Below are 23003 nucleotides of genomic sequence, written 5' to 3'. Positions count from 1 at the left end.
TTTTTACACAGAGAAGAGTTTGTTCTTTGCTATTTTCTTTTTTGGCCGAAGGGTCAATCTGGAACTCCTGATCTCAGACAGTGCAATATGTTATCAGCCTTTCTAACTGGAGACGAACCAACACAGTGAACGACCCCAGTGACGTGAAAGTCGTTGTGCACGAGAACACTGGATGGTAAAGGGTTTACAGTGAGTTCACCTTAACATTCACACTTGGTTTCCATACAAGGGAGTCAATTAAAATATCCTAGAAAATAATCCAGACGGCTACTTTTCGCCATCCGTTGATTGCAAACCTTTTTGAAATTTAAATTTTAAAAAACTTCCCAGTCCACTGAGTTGACTTGGAATAGCTTCATCCACTTATTTCTCATAAGACTTTACTAAGTGTCTACAAATTAGTGTCATAAAAATGAATAAAAAAGACTAAAACATTTGGCTTTAAAATAAATACTAAAAATGCAATAAATCAAGCAAATTATGCCAACCGAAGGAATGTAAACACAAAAATAAAACCACAGTCTTTAAAGGTCTTCAGATCTGAATGGACAAAATATTCAGAGAAAGGTATTTAATTGGTTTAAAAGGTAGCAGAGAGCAGACACTGGCAAGTTGTTTTGACACTGATTTCTTTTTTCTCCAAAAATAAAACATATTTCTGAGGGAGCTGAACAGAGATGACCATACACTCTGCATATCCGAGGAGGTAATTCTTCTTCGCCATTTCCAGGGGCAGGACTGCACCCCCGGGGGTAGAAGGCAGACAGAAGGGCCACCTGCTGCTGACCAGCCAGCATGGGACGCATTCGCCTACCCAGGATTTAGGCCTTGTGCAGGCTCTATGGGAATCCTGACGGGGCTGCAATCTGTCCTACTTTACACGGACCCCTCTGGTGATTTGTTTTGTTTGCTTAAGATGTATTGATCTGAATTGCCCACAGTTTCATAAGCATTTATTTTTCCTTAACAAACCCTGTACTCCATCACGGATCTTTTTGCATGGTATTGAAGCCGGCCAAACTTAAAGACTATTTCACATACTGACACATAAAATCTATTCCAAATCGTAGAGGTCTGTGGTGCTTCTTGATTTTGTGTGTTTGTGTGTTTGAAAAAAAGAGTTACTTTAAGGGCAACAAAATTAGACTAGTGACATATCCCTCAAAGCCTTATCAGGACCCCGCAATGTTCTCTGTATCCCTAAGAATAGGGTGTTGATATATTCTGCTTTTGAAGGGATGCCAAATATGACCAAGATGCCACACTTTTTCATTCACGACATCTTTATCACTACCAAGTGGTCAGATCAATCAAGCCATTGTCAGAGACTGCTCCACATCAGCACGTTGACTTTGTTGGGGGCCACCCAACCAATGATACTCCACAGTGAGGGTGATTTCCATGCTGGTGTATCTTAACAAGGGTGGCACACAATTGAAGAGGGCAGAGGGCCATGGCTTTTTCCAATGACTTGAGTAATTTCCATAGTATCACTAAAGAAATCTAGGAATTAAAGGTAAAATCAAATAAATTTTTGGAAGAGAGGATATAGGGAAGGGCAGAAAGATTTAATATATGTAATATATATATATATATATATATTACCCTAAACACACATGATATTATTATTCCTGGGGTTTCCTATAAGCCACGGAAATGAAAGGTTCCTTATCCTATTATTACAGGGACTTCATTAGCAGAATCACGTGGTACAACAGAAAGGCAATGGCCCGGAGTAATCAGAGATTGAAATATAAAAAAGCTCAAGTGTTTGTTTTATATCTATTCCTAGAATAGAGAATTATATGGTCAGTTGCCCCTCCCCACAAGGGTGACAGCACAAAATACTTATTGAGCAGGCAATCCAACAGGTAACAGAGGAAACCATCAGCCACCAGGCCCCTAGGCTAAGGAAACTTCTCAGGGTGGAGCTCCTGTGGAATGCAGCACTCATAGAGACTGTGCAAAAAAATAAAGTATGATTCTTAAAAAGTGACTTGCCATAGAAAAGTGGGATTTATGTTAACTACATGTGGGTTTGGCGATAGTTCTCATCAGGAGTACAAAACATCCTCCTGAAAGTTAGTGTAAGAACAGTAACAATAATAATACAAATAATAATAATACTTGCTTTTAATTCAAAAGTTTTCACAGTAATTAATGCAGGAGGGTTGTGATCAGGACACACACTAGCTAGGCGTCTCTCTAAGTCAGGTGGCTCGGAGGCCGTGACTCCAGGGATGTTTAGCTTGTGCCTCTTACAGGCTTTCAGATTTGCTACCTTGCAGTCCACCTGCGTAAACCGCACCTAATAAATACCTTTCTCTATGTACAATACAGAGATGAAGGGTGAACAACGTGGCCACGGAGGTGACTTCAGTGGGCAGGGAGGGCCTCATCTTAGGCCACACGGACGTGGGGCTCCTCTTCGGTCTCCTGGCCCAGGCTGGTGTAGGTGACTGAGGGCTCCACCTGAGCTGTGGCCGGTAAGTCCACGGCGGGGCCCGAAGGATTGCGGAACTGCTTGTACACTCGGGGGTCCTGGGCTATGTATGTGGAGGTGGAGGAGTAGAGCACCAGCCCGATGAGGATGGTGAAGAAAGACAGGAGATACAGCCCTGAAAACTGAAGAACACGACAGCAAAGTCATTTAGCGGTCGGAGCAGAGAGGCTCCCACGAGAACAGGCACCGAGGGGCAGAGAGGCTCCCACGAGAACAGGCACCGAGGGACCAGAGCAGAGCAGCTCCCAGCGGAGCGGGCGGCGAGACGAGCCGGCCAAAGCTCTTGACGGGAAGTGAACGTTCTCTTCCTAAACGGCCTCGGCCTCATTGATTCTCCTTATCTGTTTCCTCAGCTCTGTGGTGAACACAGAAAACACTTAGCAAATTGTCCCTAAAGTGCCAGTCTGAGGACCTGCTGTGGGAGGGCTAGTTAAGCACAAATTAAAATACGTCAAGTTAAAAGCAAAAAAAAAAAGTCTCCAATATCACTCAACAAAGAGTTGGTTGTTACTGGCTTCATTAAACCCAGACGAAATATAGATGTTCCATTTAAGACGGTGATGAAGCCATGGACACCTGATCGCGCCCTGACGCGGCTGCATCGGGTGCTCTTGTGTCTTCATCTGATTCAGACACTGTCTGTGTTCCCCGTAGGAACTCTTACCGCCTTTTGTAACTATCTTTGCAAGAATAGATTATCCTTGGATCGAAAAAAAATAGTCTAACATTCCATTCTGGCTCCACTAATCTGGTAACAACCAAACAGAGCTGTATATGTAGCATCCTGCTTCCTGAAGTATTTGCTTGACAATTTATAGAGATTTGCGGGGGCGGGGGGGGGGGAGAAAATATGGGTTTAAACAAGTGCCTGTGAATTTATGTATGTTTTTGAAAAACTACAACTTCTGGACCTTCTTGAGTAGTTACCCTGGAAGTTGTTCCTTGAGTAATTACTGGGCGGGAGGGTGGCGGGGGCGGGGGAAGGTAACAACACAAGTGTTGCCATTTCTATTTCATTCATTTGTTCATTCATTCATTTGTTCACTCATTCAATGAATAGTTTCCTGTATGCCCTTCTATAGCAAACATGGAACTATATACTGGGGACAGAGGAATGAGAACATATGGTCGAGGGCTTAATCATCTCCGTGGAGAGACAGAGGTACAGGTAGACAAACTACAGTGCACTCGGGAATGCCAAATCTCATTTGAGTCCAGAGCTGTTGTCTCAGTCTTGACCACATGCTGCATCCCTGGGCAGACAGAAGACCAATTTGATTGGATTTTCCTATTTCATTTTCCATGCTCCTACTTTAAGAGAACTAAAAACTGCTAAAAAGACAAGAATTAGTTGGAAGCTGGAAGAAGAACAGGAAGAGGACCCGGAGAGTTTATAAAGTGAGTTGCAAGGCTATAAGAGTTCAAAGACAGCTACAGCAGAAAAGACATCCCTGAGGGGAAGAGCCCCCGCTACAGTGGTGTTTTTTCTTTTTCTTCCTTCTTTGCCTCCTCCCTGCTACTGTTCCTCCTCTCCCTCTTCCCCCTCTCTGCCTTCTCCTCCTCCGTTTCTCTCTCTTCAGCAGCAGCAAGGTAGCTAAGACTAAAGACCATTTTCTGATTTTCTTTCTAGATCATTCCTCACCCTTTCAATCCTTTATTCTTCATATTCAAACCATGTGATACTCTTTCCTCAGGTGGATTTATAGACTAGATTCGGCTTCTAACAGCTTCACTTGAATAACCTGAAACAACCAATTCAGTTTTTCCCAGTGAAAAGAAGTGTTTTATTCTGTGGCTCATGAATTTGTTGGTAAAATGAAATGCGAGGAAAAGACCACTCAGAACTGTTGCAGGTGATGTCAGAAAACCGATTTACCCCTCCCCTCCTTCCTGAAATTCTACATTCGAGAGCTGCAGTCTTTACCTGAAACTCCAGTGAACGAAATAGGTTTGTTCCCAACACTGTAATCATTTCAAATATCCTGTTAATAACTTTCATTTTCTTTTTTTTTTAATTAATTAATTTATTTATTTATTTGAGAGGGAGAATGAGATAGAGAGAAAGAGCATGAGAGGGGGAAGGGTCAGAGGGAGAAGCAGACTCCCCGTTGAGCAGGGAGCCTGATGCGGGACTCGATCCTGGGACTCCAGGATCATGACCTGAGCCGAAGGCAGTCGCTCAACCAACTGAGCCACCCAGGCGCCCAATAACTTTCATTTTCAAACTCCACGGACGGGTCCCTGGTGTCAGGTGAAGAGCGTTGCCGGTCTCAGGTGTGAGCTGGTTCCTGCTGCAGCAGCTGGAGGCGGGGAGACTCCGAACTGTCTTCCAACCACATGCTGGATTCAAATCCTAGCTCCCCTACTTTCTAGCTGTCATTTTGGACAAGTATGCTAACCTGCTCAGGTCCAAGTTTCCTTATCAGTGAAGTGAGGCTAATAATTGTTACCCATACACAGGTAGCTACATAGAGAGGGGCTGTAAAGATTAAACTTGATAAAGCATGTAAAGCACTTACTCGTTGCCTACCTTGCAACAAGCATTCAGTTCATTTCACCTTTGTTGTCATGATTACTGTTTTGTCGTTATTGTCTATAGCATTATCTTATAATGAGTAGTCATGTATGTAACACTCTTATGTAATCTATTGATTAAATTGCCTTTCTCCCTGAACTATGGGACTGACTGTGTCTTTCTTTTTTTTTTTTTTAAAGATTCCATTTATTTATTTGACAGAGAGAGACACAGCGACAGCAGGAACACAAGCAGAGGGAGTGGGAGAGGGAGAAGCAGGTTCCCGCAGAGCAGGGAGCCCGATGTGGGACTCGATCCCAGGACCCCGGGATCATGACCTGAGCCGAAGGCAGACGCCCAACGACTGAGCCACCCAGGCGCCCCTGACTGTGTCTTTCTTGATCAGTGTCAAGTGCAGAGCCTGGCATAGTGTCAACATCTACTAAGTGTTCTTTGTTCTTTGTATTTTGAATAAATGAATGAATCTAGTTACAGAGAAGTTTCAGATTAAAGAAACAAAAAGTAAAAAGTCAGCCTGTACCAGTGACGTGCTTTAAATTTTTTAGCCTTAAACTTGATAATCCAGTGTCATTTCTCATAGATACAATGGCAAACAAAAACTCGTTGAAAGGGAAGTCAGAGTATTGACCCTTAATCATTAACTTCAAAAGTCATCTTCAAACCTGGGGTCAGTCAGAGGAGAACGATAAGACATCGAAGTGGGAGGGACGATACAAGAGTCTGGGTCGAAGATGGGGGCTACTGATCAGTGGATTGGCACAGGATGTTTCATAAACTCAGATGGACAGGACTTGGCAATACGGGGGGAGGGACAGGAAAGGATCTCGTGTGGGGTATCCTGCAAGAAGGATGTGAATTCCTCTCAATTTCTGGTTTCAGTTCCCATAGTCTGACTTGATCAAGATGACAAATATTTTAAAATTCATCTCTGTAAAGCTAATACCTTTGCCATTGTATGAACAAATACCTGAATCATCCCTTTTTTGGACATAGAACCATCAAGTTGAATGATACATCCACTACCCAGTGTTCTCCTGGGACACAGCTCCAGAATGACAGCACATACTTTACTTCCAATAAATTTCCACTTAATTCATGCAGAATTCATTCTAACATTGTTCAAAATATAGATAGCATGGGATTTTATACGACAGAGGCAACTTGGAAGTCACCCAAGAGTTTTTATTCATAGATAGTAAGTAGACAAAGTCTTATGTAGCACACAAGCCAAAAGGGAACAGAAAGACATGAATTATGATTAATCTGGATAAATAATAACAGAAAGGTTTGATTTTCTTTTCCTCTTTTTGGATTGACAGAAAAAAGAAAATTGAATCAGGATCTCAAATAGGATGCTGCACTTAGCCTGATAGAGCATTCTTTAAAAAACAAATGAAGGAGGGGGGAATCGGAGGGGGAGACGAACCAGAGAGACCATGGACTCTGAGAAACAAACTGAGGGTTCTAGAGGGGAGAGGGGTGGGGGGAATGGGTTAGTCTGGTGATGGGTATTAAAGAGGGCACGTTCTGCATGGAGCACTGGGTGTTATATGCAAACAATGAATCATGGAACACTACATCAAAAACTAATGATGTACTGTATGATGACTAATATAACATAATAAAATAAAATTAAAAAAAATTCTGTATATTCTAGGCTGCTCAACTCATTTAGTGCAAAGAAATACTCATGCTTAGTTGCCTAAGCAAAGAACAAGGAGTGCCCTGGGCACTAGAGGAGGTCTGAAAGCCATGTCCAAGTTCCACATGAGGCAAGGTTCAGGTGGAGGCTTGCTGTTCCCATTGAAGAGCACAGGCTGCTGCCAGAAGTGTATTCTGTGCCCCCAGTCAGCTGTAGTCCATCAGAAGACACTTTATGTTCTGTGCTGTGGACACACTCTGACCTGCGTTTATCCCACCTGGAACTTTGAGAAGCTGAGAAAGGTTGCGCCGGCAATAACACCACTGGGCTGCACACAATGTCTACTTTGCTGCTGTCTTTTTCCATCCTGATGGGTCTTCTATGCTGACAAGGTTAGAAAGCACTCGTGGCACATAATGAGAAGGCTTGTGTGTTGCTTAAATCAATGTGACTGGGACACGAGCCATTGTCCAGAAGGGGGTGGCTAGACTGACGATAAGATTGTACAAAGTTCCTCAACCTCCAGCTAGGGATTAAACCTAGCTCTAGCCAGCTGGCATCTCAATATGATTACTATTTAGCTAACGGGACATTCAGCACATCAGTTAAGGACAGAACATATTTTCATTTTGGCTTTGGTACTGAACATCTAAGCAGAGTTTTAATAAACTAATGACTTTAGTGAGTCTTAAGCCTATCCCAGTGGAAAACCACATGATTTGAAAGCCATTTCAAAGTACATTTATAAGGAAACCAACTAGAACAGATAAGGAAGAGGGCAATTTTCAAGGGCATCTTTCCTTTTTTAGCTTGACCAAAAAGGTGGCAGGGGTTAACAGAGAAGAACGTGGGCAATCCTCAGAAAGGCGTAAAGGTTGGAGGATGAAGTGACTTTGGGTTAAAGCTCTGCTTTTACTCAATTTATGTCCCAACGACTTCTATATGATGGGCCTGCTTTTTCCTTCTTTCTTGGGGAGTGCACTCTTGGTGCATGCTTCTGTATAACACAGTTTTTCTAAGACTCCTGATGTTGGGTTCTGGTCATTTTTGCTCAGTGCCTGCACTGGGGCCTATTAATGATCAGAACGAATTTTTATTTAATAATTAACGCCAAGTTAAAAGACTCTTTTAGCTCTTAAAGGGAGATATATGGCAGTTCTATCTCCAGAAAAAAAACAGAGTCAATGGAAAAAAGAAACTATGTCACTTGTGATATGTAGAAGAAAGAGCTGGGAAGAAAGGGAAGAAGAGTAGCTGGTGAGGTTTCCTGGGAAACTGGGGTACAGGGGAATGAGATTTAGGTTAAAGCTCCTGGAGTTATCTGACAAAAAAGGAGAGATTTAAATTTAGATCCAATTTCCATCTAACTTGGAGAGCCAAGGACCTCAGAGAAAATGCAATTGGAAGGAGGGAGAAAATAAGGTCAAATTAGAAAGAAAAAGAGATACAGGTAAAGAAAGTTCCTCAACAGTCAGGAGGAAAGGGGACTGCATAGCTGGATATCCAGAAAAGGAATAATTCTCTAAATTAACCACCCAGCATGTAATCTTTCTCTCTCCATCTCTCTTTTTGTGTACACACACACACGCACACGCACGCACACCTGTGAACCACGACTGCTGATCTGATAGGACCTGCTTTCTGAACTTGAGAGAAGCTGAGTGGGTGAGAGAACACTATCCCTGAAGCCTTCTCACGTGTGGTAGGTGAGCAGAGAACAACATTTTCTTTTCTTTTTTTTTTTTTTTTTAAGATTTTATTTATTTATTTGAGAGAGACACAGCAAGAGAGGGAACACAAGCAGGGGAAGTGGGAGAGGGAGAAGCAGGCTTCCCACTGAGCGGGGAGCCTGATGTGGGGCTCGATCCCAGGACCCTGAGATCATGACCCGAGCCGAAGGCAGACGCTTAAGGACTGAGCCACCCAGCCGCCCCAGAGGACATTTTCAAAGCCTCATGTGTTCCCAAGGCTATCTGTAAAGTGTGGAGGAAGGAAACAGCAGTATCTCAGGCCATGCCTCATCTTGAAGGCATTATCGCTAAAATGTAAAAAGGTCTTGCCCCAGCAAAGGGGCTCTACTGGATGCAAGGCGGCTGCTGAAAGAGGCGTTCCATTTGGAAACTTGATAATGGTAATCGTTGAAAGTGGTTTTTGCACTGCATCAGGAAGCTGCTTAGAAATGAATTCAAGGACATTTCTAAGTGTTCTTACACATGGCTTTTCACACACACAAAGGAAAACAAAGGATATGTGGCTACTATAATGATTTCCTTTCTCGTTCTTATTCATTTATTCTTTTAAACAGACACAGATGTAATTAAACCTTTCCACATTTTTGACTCTTTGGCAGAAAATACCTAGAAGGGTAGAGGCTGGGAATTTGCAAACTTAGCAGTTGCTTCAAAGGTCAATGCAACCATGGGTAAGTAGAACAATAAAGGGCGGTGACTGGTCATTCCCGAGGCCAGACGGCACGGGCTGGTAAATGTGAGGTTCAAAAGCTGTCGGGAACAATTTCCATGCAGGGAGACTGGTCTGGCAATTTCAGTAGCAAGTTATGCCTGGGAAAAATTAGACTTTTAATTAAGTTTGTGAAAACTCCCCTGAATGATCTACAATGTAAAATAGTGTACTTTCCCTTATGCTTCCATACTCTGTGATATAAAGTGCACACATAAAGATAAATCAATTGGCACATCTAACCATGATTTCTAGACTGAGAACAAATAAAAAGACCCATTCTGTTCCCAACAGAAAACCAGGTCATGCAGTTTGGAGGTCCTCGGTACCATAGTAATTTAAAGACTCATCAGGGACTAAGTAATGCAAAATGCCAGTTAAGAGTGAATCAGTTAAGTAGAATGCTGCCGTAGTGGAGTTTTTAAATCCAAATATTATGGGTTGATAAAACTGGCTTTTATAACTAAAAGGGGAACCCAAGAATTTGAGATGTGAATTGAAGAGTGAACCTTTGGGCAACAACCAATCTGCCGAGTGTCCTGGGGTAGAAGGGAGAGAGGACAGCTCACCAGTGACAACTCATCCCTCAGCAGCTGGGCGTGTCTCAGCGGGCTGTGGACCACACCTTGAGCTTGGGAGTGCAATGGTGTGGAGCAGAACCAGGGGAGGCTGGTCCCTGCCGGGCATGCTGTAAGCCATGGTCTGCTTGGGATCCCGGGAGGAGAGGCTCTCCCCAGGTCCTGATCTGTTGCTGCTGGGTTGGAGCCAATTGCTATTCAGGGCAAGACAACGAGACAGACTTGGCTCCACAGAAATGCCAACATAAACAAGTTGCTGCTTGACCTCCTAAATTTGGCTCTGCGCTAAACTAACAAGGTCATTTTTATTATTATTAAGAGTATTAAAAATGCAGAAGTTTGGCTCCTGAGTTTACTGAACTGGAAATAAATGGCCTGGAGAGGCCAGAGCTTTTTCAAATTCTTCTGAACTGCCTTATTGTTGTTCTGTCTCCTACTCTTGCCTCCTTGTATTTCTTCTCCTCATCCCCCTCCCTGCTCCCCCCCCACACTTTTTTTAAGAAAAAAGAAAAGGGCTAAATCTCTCTGGCTAAATATTGCAATATTTCTTCCTTCTAAGTCCTAAGTCACAGCACGGGAAAATGCCAAATGTGAGCATGGCACACAACCTACCCCCAAACACCAAAATCGGTTGTCTTCAGAGACCAACAGTACTGACCCCAATCCCTCCCTCCCTGTTCTTTCTCCAAAGGAGATAGAAAGTAATCCCAAATCCATGCTTGTCTCATCAAGACCGAAAATAAATCAATGAGTGCCTCAGTCAAAATGCCAAGTGGTCTCTCTATCTGTATCAACAAACCGACGAATTGCAAAGATTTAAATACTCAGAGAGCAACTTTATCCTCCAAACAGCATGTTGTTCAGGAGAGAAGCAGCGAACAGGAGGGCCCTGACACCGTCGCAGGGCAACGCTGGACCCCCCACTGCAATCCCGGCTTGGTTTACGAGGCCTTCTGTTTGATTTGCAAAACCAATTCATCTGGCAGTATAATCCACGCAGCCGATCACCCCCAAGGACAATGAGGGTTCTTTTCTGGGCAAATATCTTCCCCTGTGAGTAATTTCACACATGAGTACGGGAACGGGGAGCTAAAAATGGATTTCTGACCTTATCTTTTATATGACAAACAGACATTTTCACTTGGGTTGATGAAGTGATAGAACTCCTCATTCATGCACATTTCTATTCTGTGCAGTCCGGTAAAAGCCCAGAACGGCCAAGCCAGGAGTGGAAGAAATGGGGCCTACTCTGTGGGAGTGTTTAATTATAGCTCAACAAAGTTACAACAAAGGCCATCAGATGGCTCGTTTATGTCACCTTTCCGTGCTTCCTTCTTATCACTTGCCAAAAAAGGACTACATTTTCGTATGAGGGACACTGAGAGTGGCCTTCACTCCCACGTTGGGACTCTTGCATCATCAATCTATTTTCCCTCCACACGACACCGAGGTGCATACTGAGCTGCCGTGATTTTGCAGGAGACTGAATGTTAAAGCCAGTGAATGATATTTAGTCTATAGACGTGGTAGTGTTGCGGCTCAACTTAAAGAATTCCTTTTCCTTTACATTGGAATCGAGAGGCGGAAGTGGGTGTGGCACCACGCCCTATTTCCCCCAGTGACCCACTAGTAAAATTTTTGTTTCCTGTTAATGTATTGCTCTGCGGATCTAAAAGTCTTAGTTCCAAAGGGAGGAATGTTTCAGGGCTGCCTGGATGACTCAGTTGGTTAAGCTTCTCTTGATTTCGGCTCAGGTCATGATCTCAGGGTTGTGGGATCAAGCCGTGCATCAGGCTCTGCTCTTCGTGCAGAGTCTGCTTGAGATTCTCTCTCTCCCTCTCCCCACTCACTCTTGAGTGTGGGCACTCTCTCTCTCTCAAATAAATAAAATCTTAAAAAACAAAAACAAAAGGAGGAATTTTTCTACCAGGAGACACAACAATGATTCCACTGAACTGAAAGTGAAGATTGCCACTCGGTTGCTTTTGGCTTGTGCTTCTCAATTAACAAAGAAGGGAGTTCTTGTCACTGTGCTGGCTGGGGTGATTGATTGGGCTCCTACTTCATGATGGAGGTAAAGGATAACAGGTCTGGAATATAGGAGATTCCCAGGCATTCCTTAGTATGACCATGCTCTATGACTATAGTCAATGGGAAATGTCAACAACCCAATCCAGGCAGAACTACTAATAGCTCAGACCCTTTAGGAATGAAGATTGGGTCACCCCACCCCGCCCTGCCCCATCCCTCCTAGAGACAGAGTGTGTATGTGTGTGTGTGTGTGTGTGTGTACATACACACACACACACATATATACATGAAACATATATGTATGAGACTTGATGCAGTGCTTGGCACATAGAAAATGTTCAATAAATGTCGGCTATTTTTAGCTTTACATCACAAAGAGTAAATGCTAAAGCACGGAGAGATTTGAAAACTTTCCTTAATAGTTCTTTCTGAAAAGTTCAGCATGAATCAAACTGAACTGCAAATGCATTTATAGAATTGGCCACTTAAAAGAAGAGCACAGCAATCAATCCATCCGGAGCAGAAGGCTTTTTTGTCAATGCAAATAACAGACCCCTGGTTTATAGTTTGAACTTACTTTTATGTCGAGTTTCCTTACCATGATGCATGATTATGTAAGTCACAGGAATCCTCTTAAGTTTTTATTCTGCTTTACTTATTAATTTAGAGCAACTACTCCCCGGCAGTACAAAACATCTTTGAGAATCCATGAATATAGTTAAGTTTAGCAATGCATTTTCTTCCTCGGCTGAAAAGTGACCACCCGCCCCCTGCCGAAATACATCCATATCTGAATACCTGGAACTCTTGAATGTTAATTATTTCATTTGAAAAAGGGTCTTTGCAGATAAGATTAAGTTAAACATTTGAGATGACAGATTATCCTGGGTGCTATAGACTGAATTGGGTCTACCCCACCCCCAAATATGTATTTTGAAGCCGTGACCCCCAATCTATCTTATATTTAGAGATGGGGCCTCCCTGGAAGTGATTAAGGTGAAATGAGGTCATAAAGGTGGATCAATGTCCTCATGAGACACCAGAGAGCTCTGTCTGCCACATCCCCCACCTCCTGTATACACACAGAGAAAAGGCTAAGTGGGGACATAGTGAGAAGGTAGCCATTTGCAGGCCAGGAAGAGAGCTCTTACCAGAAACTGAACCCTGCTGGACTCTGATCTGGGACTTCTAGCCTCGAGGTGTGAGAAATAAATTTCTGCTGTTTAAGCCACCCAGCTTGTGGTATTTTGATATGGTAGCCTGAGCACAGACTAATATACCTAGGTTCAGGTGGGCCCTAAATGCAATCACATGTATCTTATTAGAGGGAGGCAGAGGGAGATGGTAGACACATACAGAAAAAGGGTATGTGAAGATGGAGCAGAGGGAGATTTGAAGATGCTCCGCTTAAGGACTGGAGTGATACACGAGCCATAAGTCAAGGAATGCTGGCAGCTACAGCAGCTGGAAGAGGCCAGGAACAGATTCTCCCCGAGAGACTCTGCATGAAGCATGGCTCTGCTGAATTCTGGCCTGGTATATGGTACATGCTGGATAGCTAGGTTGTGGAGGCATACCCTGAATGCCCCTGTTAATCACTATCTTGAAAATGTAGAGATCTTGTCCTCCTTCTGTATTCCCATCAGGCAGGATGCATAGCAGTGTGTTGTTCAGGGTTCAAGGTCAGTGGCTCAGGGGGTGGCCAACCTGGAGTGTCTCCCTTGTAACGAAGAGTGTCCATGCGGCAGGTCTTGATTTTTTGGAAATGCTGGCCAGGCAAGGAGGGGAAGGGCTACTGAGAGTTGCAGGGTTAAGTTGCTATGATCTAAAAACTGGCTGCACGTAGATCCCAGCAGCAGATGCTCCCTTTGCATAAGTAAACCTACATCTTGATCCTTGCCTCTGGGTCTTTTCTTTGGTCTCACTGGACCATCACCCTAGGCTGAGAGTCTGCTGGGGTGCAGACCACTCTAAAACAGATTTTGGACTTCTGGTCCTCAGAACTGTGAGAGAATAAATTTCTGTTGTCTTAAGCCACCAAGTCTGTGGTAATCTGTTACAGCAGCTGTATAGAACTAATAGGTTCAACAATGAATTATTCATTCAATAACTGAGCTTAACTGTGAGCTGAGACCCTAGTTATCACCTCACTGTCCATCAGAAACACTGAGTTTCTACAGTTTCCTGAGCTGGGGATACAGTGGTAAATAAGATGGGTAGAACTCCATTCTTAGATTCCAGTCTGTTGTGGGAGAGACTGAAAACAGTTGAAGGAATTAATCTGTAATATGATTTTGGGAAACACTGTGAAGAAAACAAACAGGGGGCAGGGTGATGTGAGAGTTTGGTGGAAGTTACTTAGATAGTGAGGGGAAGTGTTCTTTGCAGACAAAGCCCGGGGGTTGAGACTGAAGCAGCCATGGGAGGAGCTGGGAAACAGCAGTCCAGGCAGAGGGACATCAAAAGCAAAGGTCCCAAGGAGGAAAGGGCACAGCTAGTTCTAGAACGGGAAGGGCAGCCAATGTCACCGATGTCTAACACTTAGTAGTAATTCATAGTTGAATGCATCCTCTGTACCAGGCACCGTTTAATGGGATTTACACTATTCACCTTCTTAATAACTCATGAGGAAGCTACAATTATTTCTTCCTTTCTAAGAAGAAGATAGGGAAACACAGTATGGTGGGCAAGTGTCGAGAGTGGAGGCTGGAGCCATAAAAACATAGGAACGGTGTGTAGGCCATTAGAGGTGAGCACGGCATTTAAATTTTGCTCAAAATGCAATGAGATATTAAAAAGGGCACGTTCTGCATGAGCACTGGGTGTTATACGCAAACAATGAATCATGGAACACTACATCAAAAACTAATGATGTAATGTATGGTGATTAACATAATAATAAAAAAATGCAATGAGAAAGAAGAGTGTTCAGCAGAAGAGAGTGTAATCTAATTGGTGTTTTAAAAGGACCACTCTGGCTGCTGGTAGGTGATTAATTGTAGAGAGGAATAAAGGGAAGCAGGCAGACCAAGAGACTATTGCAATGGCCTAAATGAGAGATGATGGTGGTCTGAACTAAGATGATGGCAGGAGAAATAGAAAAGAATGCATTTTAGAGGAGGATCAACAGAGAGAAATTAAGACTGAATCTCAATGACTGAAGCTGACTGTTCTGAGGTATGTGATTCTTTTCTAAGCATTTCTCATGGTGCATTTATTCCCCTATTTTCACATACCATATCCTTACACTGAGAGGATCTACACTTAACATCTTCTACGGTTGTGTTGTTGTAGGTGTAATTCTTGCCAATATCTAATCTATGAAGTTCTCCCATTTCTCCATTGGTCTCCATTCCTGAGACGTGTTCTGAGAACCGTATTTAGGAAAGCACAATTAATGACAATACTACTTAAGTATGATAATCTAAGCAAACAAAGCTACTGTCAACTTCCTCCAAAGTATTTTCATCTCTTATCATTTTTTTAAAAAACCAACCCCTCTGAGAAGTATGAAAGGACTATGATGAACATCTTGGAGCTGAGGAAGCAGAAGGTGAGGCAGGTTCAGTAGAGTGCTTAGGACGGTCTTGTAGTGACAGTTGACATAGTGCCTTGACCCTCCCAAGGCCTCCCAAGGCCTTGACCCTCCACCTAATTCTCTTCCCATCTCCTAGTTGCTTCATTAATTGCACTGCAACATAGTAATTCTTTTTGTTCTTTCATTCCTTATTTTCAAGCTTCTAAGAGCAGTCCATATTGCATATTGCATAGGGCAAGGACACAACTTTAATTCAACAGATCTTGGAACAACCTTAATGGATTATTGATGAAGATGGATGCTGTTCTTTCTCAATGCATAGAAATGAACAATCATCAAGAAATATTATCATGGCTGTGGAAGGGGGAAACCTTTGACAAAAAGAAAAATGAGCTCTCCTACAGCCATACTGGAATTCTTTATTTCCTTCTCTCACACGTACCTGGTAATGGCAGGAAAGACAGAAAAATGAAATAAATGGATGAGTAATTGATTGTGAAGAATATCATGATGTGACAGATGTCACGGGAGAAATCATTTTATCATTTTAATAATTAATCAATTCTTTTTCTAAATAAAAATTTGGGTACCTGATGAATAGCTGCCACCTTTGCTTAAATAAACCTCAAGACTCACTTCCCAATTCCAGAATATCACTAAGAAGTATTGGCCTTGGGCCCAGAATATTTGGTTATTCCATAATAAAATCTTACAACATCATTATCACTACATTTCCACAGTGTTGTCTAATCTTCAAAATCCATGGTGTGCTATCAAAAATGTGACAGACATTCAACAACAGTTAGTTTCTTATTCCCCCCTTAAATTAAATTTTGTACTTGTTATAAAAATAAAATGATCTAATGTCTTAAGACTTAAAAACATTTGAACTTTGGGTTACTACTATATAAACATGTTTTTAAAAAATCAGAATCTAGAGGTGTCCCCTCAATTTGGCATCCATGACCCATCTATGATGTCTCTCTCTATAATTTTGAGGGAGATGGGAACGGTGAGGTATCACCAAACTGTAGAGAGATTGGTCACTTGAAATACCTTCCTTTACTGTCAAACTAGCTTGTGTGTATAAGGGCCTCTTTTTTCTGGACACGTGATTCTGGGAAAGTTAATTTGATAATATTATTGTCCTGATCTGATATTGCTGGTCTTTCTGAGGTACACTCTATGCATACGACTTTTGGAATTCACTCGATGTCTACAGATGCCTTTGCTCCATCCTGCTCGGTAAGTGATGACTTTAATATCCCTTCCCTTTTACATCTTCGCTCCAGGCTACTGCTTTGCATTGGCACCCCACTCATTCCTCTATGTAAAATGAAAACGATAAAGCAAAACACTGAAGACATTTCTCTGGACTGCACGCATGCCATGGATATCCTTATCACAAACCTAACAGATATGGCCTTCCACGCCACCAAGAACCAAAACAGAAGGCACATACAGCATTTACTCTAAAGTGAGGTAGAAATTATTATAATTAGCCGTAAGAGCAAGTCTGTACATTTGAAGTGCAAAGAGATTTGTAACGTTTTGTGTAGAGCTCTCAGCAGCTTTACTAGTGACGCACTTTGCAGAGGAAATGGCTGTTTCCTGGGGCTGAAGATTAGTGAAAAGTCTGCAAGGACAGGTGTAGTTTACATTGGGGGTCAGTCAGCTAACAAATCCGGCAGCTGCCTGGTTTTGTAAAGTTTTACTGGAAGAGAGCCATGTCCATAGCAGTGCTGAGTAGCTGTGACAGAGGCTGCTTGGCTTGTAAAGCCTGAAATACGTACCATCTGATCTCTTACAGACCAGTTTGCTGACCTCTGTGCGTGTAGACACATCAATAATATAAATATAGACATGGAAATATAGTATGTGATAATGACTCAGTTCACAATTTCACTGTGGAATGACTTATGAATAATAAATCTGAATGTTAGATATGATTTTTCCTATGAATAGAATAAATTTCTCAGCAAGTTTTCCACCCCTGATGTGAGCTCCACTCTCGCACTCCCCCATGATACTGTAATAGCTACTATGACATTGAACTGGTTTTTCTCTGAGCACTCCATCAATTCAACCAAAGAATGAATCAAAGTAGTGGCTTGCTATTGTGGAATCTCTTTTTTTTTTTTTTACTTTTCAGCTGGTTGCATCAACTTGAGATGTAAAGCGTCCATATCAATCAACAGCTTTTTTGCTTCTTATGTGAACATTCCTAGATAATGTTCAGCCTTGAAAACTAAAGTTTAACCTTTAACGTTTCTTGTAGAGATAAGCCTTTCATTGAATAAATCATTGCCAAACACTTACTGTGCCAGGCACTGTACTAGATGTCAGGGATCCAGCAGGGAAGGAGACATGCTCTGCCTCTGTCATCCCGAGCTTACTACTTACTTCTTACATAAGGTCAGTCCTTTTATCTAAAGGTAGGACTGGTTAGTACACAAAGGAAATACCAAGGCAATCAATAACTGCTGAGACAAATCCCCACAGAGCAATGGGAGGCAGCCTCTCTCCTGCACATTAATGTCTGGTTCTGTGCAGCATCAAGAAGGACCTGAATGTGAAAGCGCTCACCAAATTTCCATTCAAGTTCAACTGAGTGACCTTGCTAAATTTGAGATTCCATACAATGGTTCACAATGTATTTATTCTTAAAATAAAACCACATCCCCAAAAAGACTTAAATGAGACAGAGACCAGGCTTATGACTAAGTTAGTGCTTAGCAATATAATGAGCGAAGAGTTTTGGTTATGTGAAAATAATGAGGAAAACAGACACAAAGAAGCACCTTCCCTTTGTGCTCCTGTTTGTCCATTAAAACTGAGAGTAAAGCACTTAGAACCTCCTAATCAGTGTCTGGGTGCAATTTGGTCCCATTTTTCAATGGCAGAGATATGTATTTAGACCCCTTTTGATTTGATGGGATTGCTCACTTTATATATTTTCAAAGTAAAAATAACTTTATTGTTTTATGATTATAAAAATAATATATGCGTATTGTTTCACCAATACATAATTTATGCAATACTTAAAAGGGTGCAGAACATAAAATATAAGCACTCAAAGTTCTACCTTCCTTAATAATGGCATTTGTTGAGCATTCACTGTGCCAGACACTGCGGTAAGTGATTTACATTCCTATATTCATTTCTATACAGGGAGCCCTGATGCGGCTAGTTACACTGTATCTACTATTAGACCCCCACTTGCTGATGGAGAAACTACAGGCGAGAGAAGTTAAGTAATTTTTGCACAAGGCTGTGTAACTGGTAGCATCAGGGGTTCCTGTACTGAATTCGGGGGTGCTGTAAACCTAGGCATAAACCCAGGATTTTTATTTTCACTGACCTCTAACTGACATTTAGCATTTCTTCATGATACACGTAAGCGATGAGCTCCATTAGTATTAGCAGTATCTTAGACTTTTAGCCAATAGAAATCACATATATTTTCATATCACATTACAATTGCTGCAGACTTTCCAGATCTGTACTCATCACTGTTTTGAAATGACAGTAGTTATCAGGTGTGCTTTTAGATGCCATGATTTGGATACTACTATATCATCCCATTTAAAAATATCTTGAAAACTTTATTTTAATATAATCAGCCTGCTTTGTAATGCTACGTATTTTATTTTAGATATTTAAAAACACTGTGAAAGGGATCTCTCTAGGCTTACCAGACCAACAAAGGGACCCATAGCACAGAAAAGCTAGGAACCCCTTGCTAGAGAGTGAGCTGAAATTAACACCCGGGGGGGTCTGACTCTGGAGCTTGGACTCAGGCATGTGACAACTCTGCCATTCTGTCTATCCTTGGACTCATGTTCACATTTTGGTGAATATACTTTCAGATCTCTAATTTGGAGAGAGTAGGTTAAGTGGTGATTAAGCAAACTCAGGAAAAAATCAAGGAAACATTCTCAGGAACAAAAACACTTTCCTACTTCCTCATATTCTCAAGGAGGCGGGGTGGGAGAGGATTGGAATCCACCATTATCTGGGGCTCTTTAGTGAACTGGGGGGGGCAGTTCAAGGCTACCAAGGAATTGCACCCCTGGGAGTGGGACAGGTCATAGACTAAGCTGACCTACAAGTGTAAAGACATCAGAGATATTCCCAAACAAGAAGAGCCCAGAGATGTGACACCTGTGGGCTCTTTTTGGGAAAACCCCCAAACTGCTGAATGATAAAATCCAGTAACTCAAGAGATTGAAAAGGACTGGGGGCAATGCTCAATTTTTCAAAAAACAAAACAAATCCCAGTAACTATAAAGTTCTGAGAAAAAGAAAATGTAACCTAGGAAAATTATCCTTTGAATACAAATACATATAAGAAATGTTTTCAAGGAAGCAAAGACTTGGAAGATAACAGCCCCTCTGAACTTTTCCGGACAGACCCACCACCAGCCCGATGGCATTTTTCCAGTGACTATGAAGTCTTCCTTTCTTCAGGGCACTTGACTACCATCTGCATGAAAATATTCCCTAAAGATGGGCAAATTGCACTGTGGACAGCCTGTACAACCATACATTACTTCCTGACGATGTATGAAACCCAGCCAAATAAGAGTAAAGCAAAATAAAGAATTCAGAAAAGAAGAACCTACATTTCAGGGAAATGGGCTTAAAACGCCTAGGGATTGTATTGATAAAAATTAACTATTAAAATCATTGATAATATGAAAACAGTACAAAGAAGTCAGGAAATAAAGGAGGGACGGTATTCCCTTTCATAGAAGGCAGTACATAAAAACTCTCAACACTTTAAATAGAGAGTTGACAAGTTTTCCATCCATGGGAGCCCCTGAAGATGTGCAGAGTGGTGGCTCTGCTTCAGCCTTCATGTTTGAGCCAACCTTTGTTCTTTATCTCAGCAAGCTGATGCTCTGATTTCTGTGAACTTGTGTCATTAACATTCTAGTCCACGGGAGACAGACACACATAGGTCTGGTGACAAAATTGGGTGTCTGAGTATGCAGGAGGGGTTGGGCTGTGCACCTGGTGAAAAACACATCCCGTGCATTCTCCTGGGAGACAACTAGCTGGTTTTTCCTGGCCACACTCCAGGGCAACCACAAGCCTTTCATTTGAAACTTCTGCAACTCCTCTAGCTCATTCCATTTTCCCTTACAGCTTGTCCTGATGATGTGAGTTCACAGTATTTGTTTGTCATGTGGAGTTTATGAATAGATTTACGTAAAAGGAGTTTTGACTTCTGGCCACCGGTCTGGACTTGCCTCACAGTTTATCCCCAATTTCTCTAATCCTTCCAAAACTTCTAGCAAATGGAAATTGCTAAGGTGGCAGAGATTGGCTATGTGTTCACTAAACCTATTTTCTTTTCTTCCTCTACAAACAGCTTGACTACATTTCCCAGCCTCCCTTGCAATCAGGTGTGGCCATGTGCCAGAGTTCTGGCCAAAAGAACAAGGAGGAGGTTATGTATACTACTCTAGACACAGCCATAAAAGTCTCCAAGTTGTCTCAACAGATAGCCCTGCAAAGGACTCCAAAAACCTAGCTCAGGGGCTGGCAAATTTTTTCTTAAAGGGCTAGATAGTAAATATTTTAGGCACGTGGGTCACGCGGTCTCTGTAACAACTACTCAAAGCTATTGCTGTAGAGCAACAGCAGCTGTGGTTAATATATAAAGAAATGGGCACAGGTGCACTCCAATAAAACTATATTTGACAAAAAAAGGGGCTGGCTCACAGATCACGGTTTGTTAATCCCTACCCGCGAGGATGGCAGAGCCACAAGATGGAAGGAGTCTGGGTTTCTGAATGGCTGCATGAGAAGCACTCTCTCCCACCCAGAGAAGCTAGCAACACTTACCCTAACTAATTTAGAAAGATGGCCATCTTGGGACGCCTGGGTGGCTCAGTTGTTGGGTGTCCACCTTTGGCTCAGGTCATGATCCCAGGGTCCTGGGATCGAGCCCCACATCGGGCTCCCTGTTCCACGGGAAGCCTGCTTCTCCCTCTCCCGCTCCCCACTGCTTGTGCTCCTGCTCTTGTTATCTCTCTCTCTCTGTGTCAAATAAATAAATAAAATCTTTTAAAAAAAAAGAAAGAAAGATGGTGATTTCAAAAGACACTGTACTGAGTTCCCAGGCAGGGGGAAACCAAGTTCAAACATCCATTGCTCTATCACCTCGGTATTTCATGTGAAATGCTTTGGGGCCTCAGTGATGCCAATTTCTCCAATTCCCTACTCACCAGTGACAGTTTAAAATATATAAAAAGATGGGGTGCCTGGGTGGCTCAGTCGTTAAGCGTCTGCCTTCGGCTCAGGTCATGATCCCAGGGTCCTGGGATCGAGCCCCACATTGGGCTCCCTGCTCCATGGGGAGTCTGCTTCTCCCTCTCCCACTCCCCCTGCTTGTGTTCCCTCTCTTGCTGTGTCTCTCTCTGTCAAATAAATAAATAAAATCTTTAAAAAAAATAAAAAAATATAAAAAGAGTCAAAAGGCTAAGTACTAATTTAAAAACCTCCCATTTATAATCATATTTTAGTACTATAAACTTAAAAATCATAGCGTTTGAAGATACCATTCTTACAAAAAGAAATACAGCAAGCTGCTTATGAGGGTATTTTTGTAAGGAAGATGTGCACTATTGCTTTTATGCTCAGCGGCTGCCACAGGCTGAGGCTGCCTGACCTGGCTTTTCAAGTGCAGTTCCATTACTCAAATTGCTCAGCACTGCAGAGGATCAACACGGTTGCTTGGCTCCAGATTCTGATCCACAGCTAATGAAAGATTCCACTGTTAACGCAATCTCTGCAAACTCTCTGGCATTGGCACTCAGATGTTCAGGATGCTTGAGATGGCTGGTCTATTCAAGTTTCATTGGCTTGGAATCCTAGCCTTTGCATTAATCCACCTGGTGATTTTGGGTGTTCTTGTCATCTTTATTTATAAATGAAAAGTTGAGCACCAAAACAGTGCCTGGCACATAGCAGGCAGAGAATAAATAAATATTTGCTGAATGAAGTTCTTTTAAATTTTGTGTATAATCATATGTTATTAAATTATCCCCCACATCCAGGGTATTAAACTTTTCTTGCCAAATCTCTTATAACAACAACAACAACAGTATGAACAACAAAACCAGTAAGAGAAACTGGCACTTGTAGGATGAAATTTTTAGTGGCTGACAGATGGGGTCAGGGAGGATCATGAGACTCTACACCTGTCCTCCGAGAATGTAATCTGGATTGCTAGAATAGGTAGCTGACAATGTACGAAACTTTTATGATTACTTGTCAAAAACAACTCACAGCAATTATAAAAAATTTATCGGGTATAAAGATGAGGCTAAATCATGCAGCATGTTGTCGAATGAACACATACAGATGAAATTCTAAAAAATTCACATGAATCACATTACCCAGAATAGTTGAAGTAGACTCGTTGGACACAGGATTTTGAAATTTCTCTCTCCCCCTTTTTTTTTTTTTTAAAGATTTTTATTTATTTATTTGACAGAGAAAGAGATAGAGAGAGCAGGAACACAAGCAGGGGGAGCGGGAGAGGGAGAAGCAGGCTTCCTGCTGAGCAGGGAGCCCGATGTGGGGCTCGATCCCAGGACCCTGGGATCATGACCTGAGCCAAAGGCAGACGCTTAACGACTGAGCCACCCAGGCGCCCCTCTCCCCTTTTTTTAGTGAATGTTTGGATGATAAAAATATTTTCC

At 42.3% G+C, this 23003-nt stretch overlaps 1 protein-coding gene across 3 annotated transcripts in view; it reads right to left on the bottom strand.

The window, feature by feature from the left end:
• Positions 1-53: 53 nt before the first annotated feature.
• The window catches only part of SLC35F1 (solute carrier family 35 member F1), a 368958-nt gene continuing 346008 nt past the window's right edge, over positions 54-23003 (bottom strand). For all 3 annotated transcript variants that reach the window (XM_081828869.1, XM_081828867.1, XM_081828868.1), the window contains exon 8: positions 54-2625. In XM_081828869.1, coding sequence (XP_081684995.1) covers positions 2401-2625 — 225 coding nt within the window. In that variant the 3' untranslated portion in view covers positions 54-2400. The remainder of the gene's footprint in view (positions 2626-23003) is intronic.

This window comes from Leptonychotes weddellii, chromosome 8, assembly GCF_054177405.1.
Source record: "Leptonychotes weddellii isolate Sample4059 chromosome 8, ASM5417740v2, whole genome shotgun sequence".
In the NCBI taxonomy this organism is placed as follows: Eukaryota; Metazoa; Chordata; class Mammalia; order Carnivora; family Phocidae; genus Leptonychotes; species Leptonychotes weddellii.
This window is presented reverse-complemented; position numbering and strand designations above follow the sequence as displayed.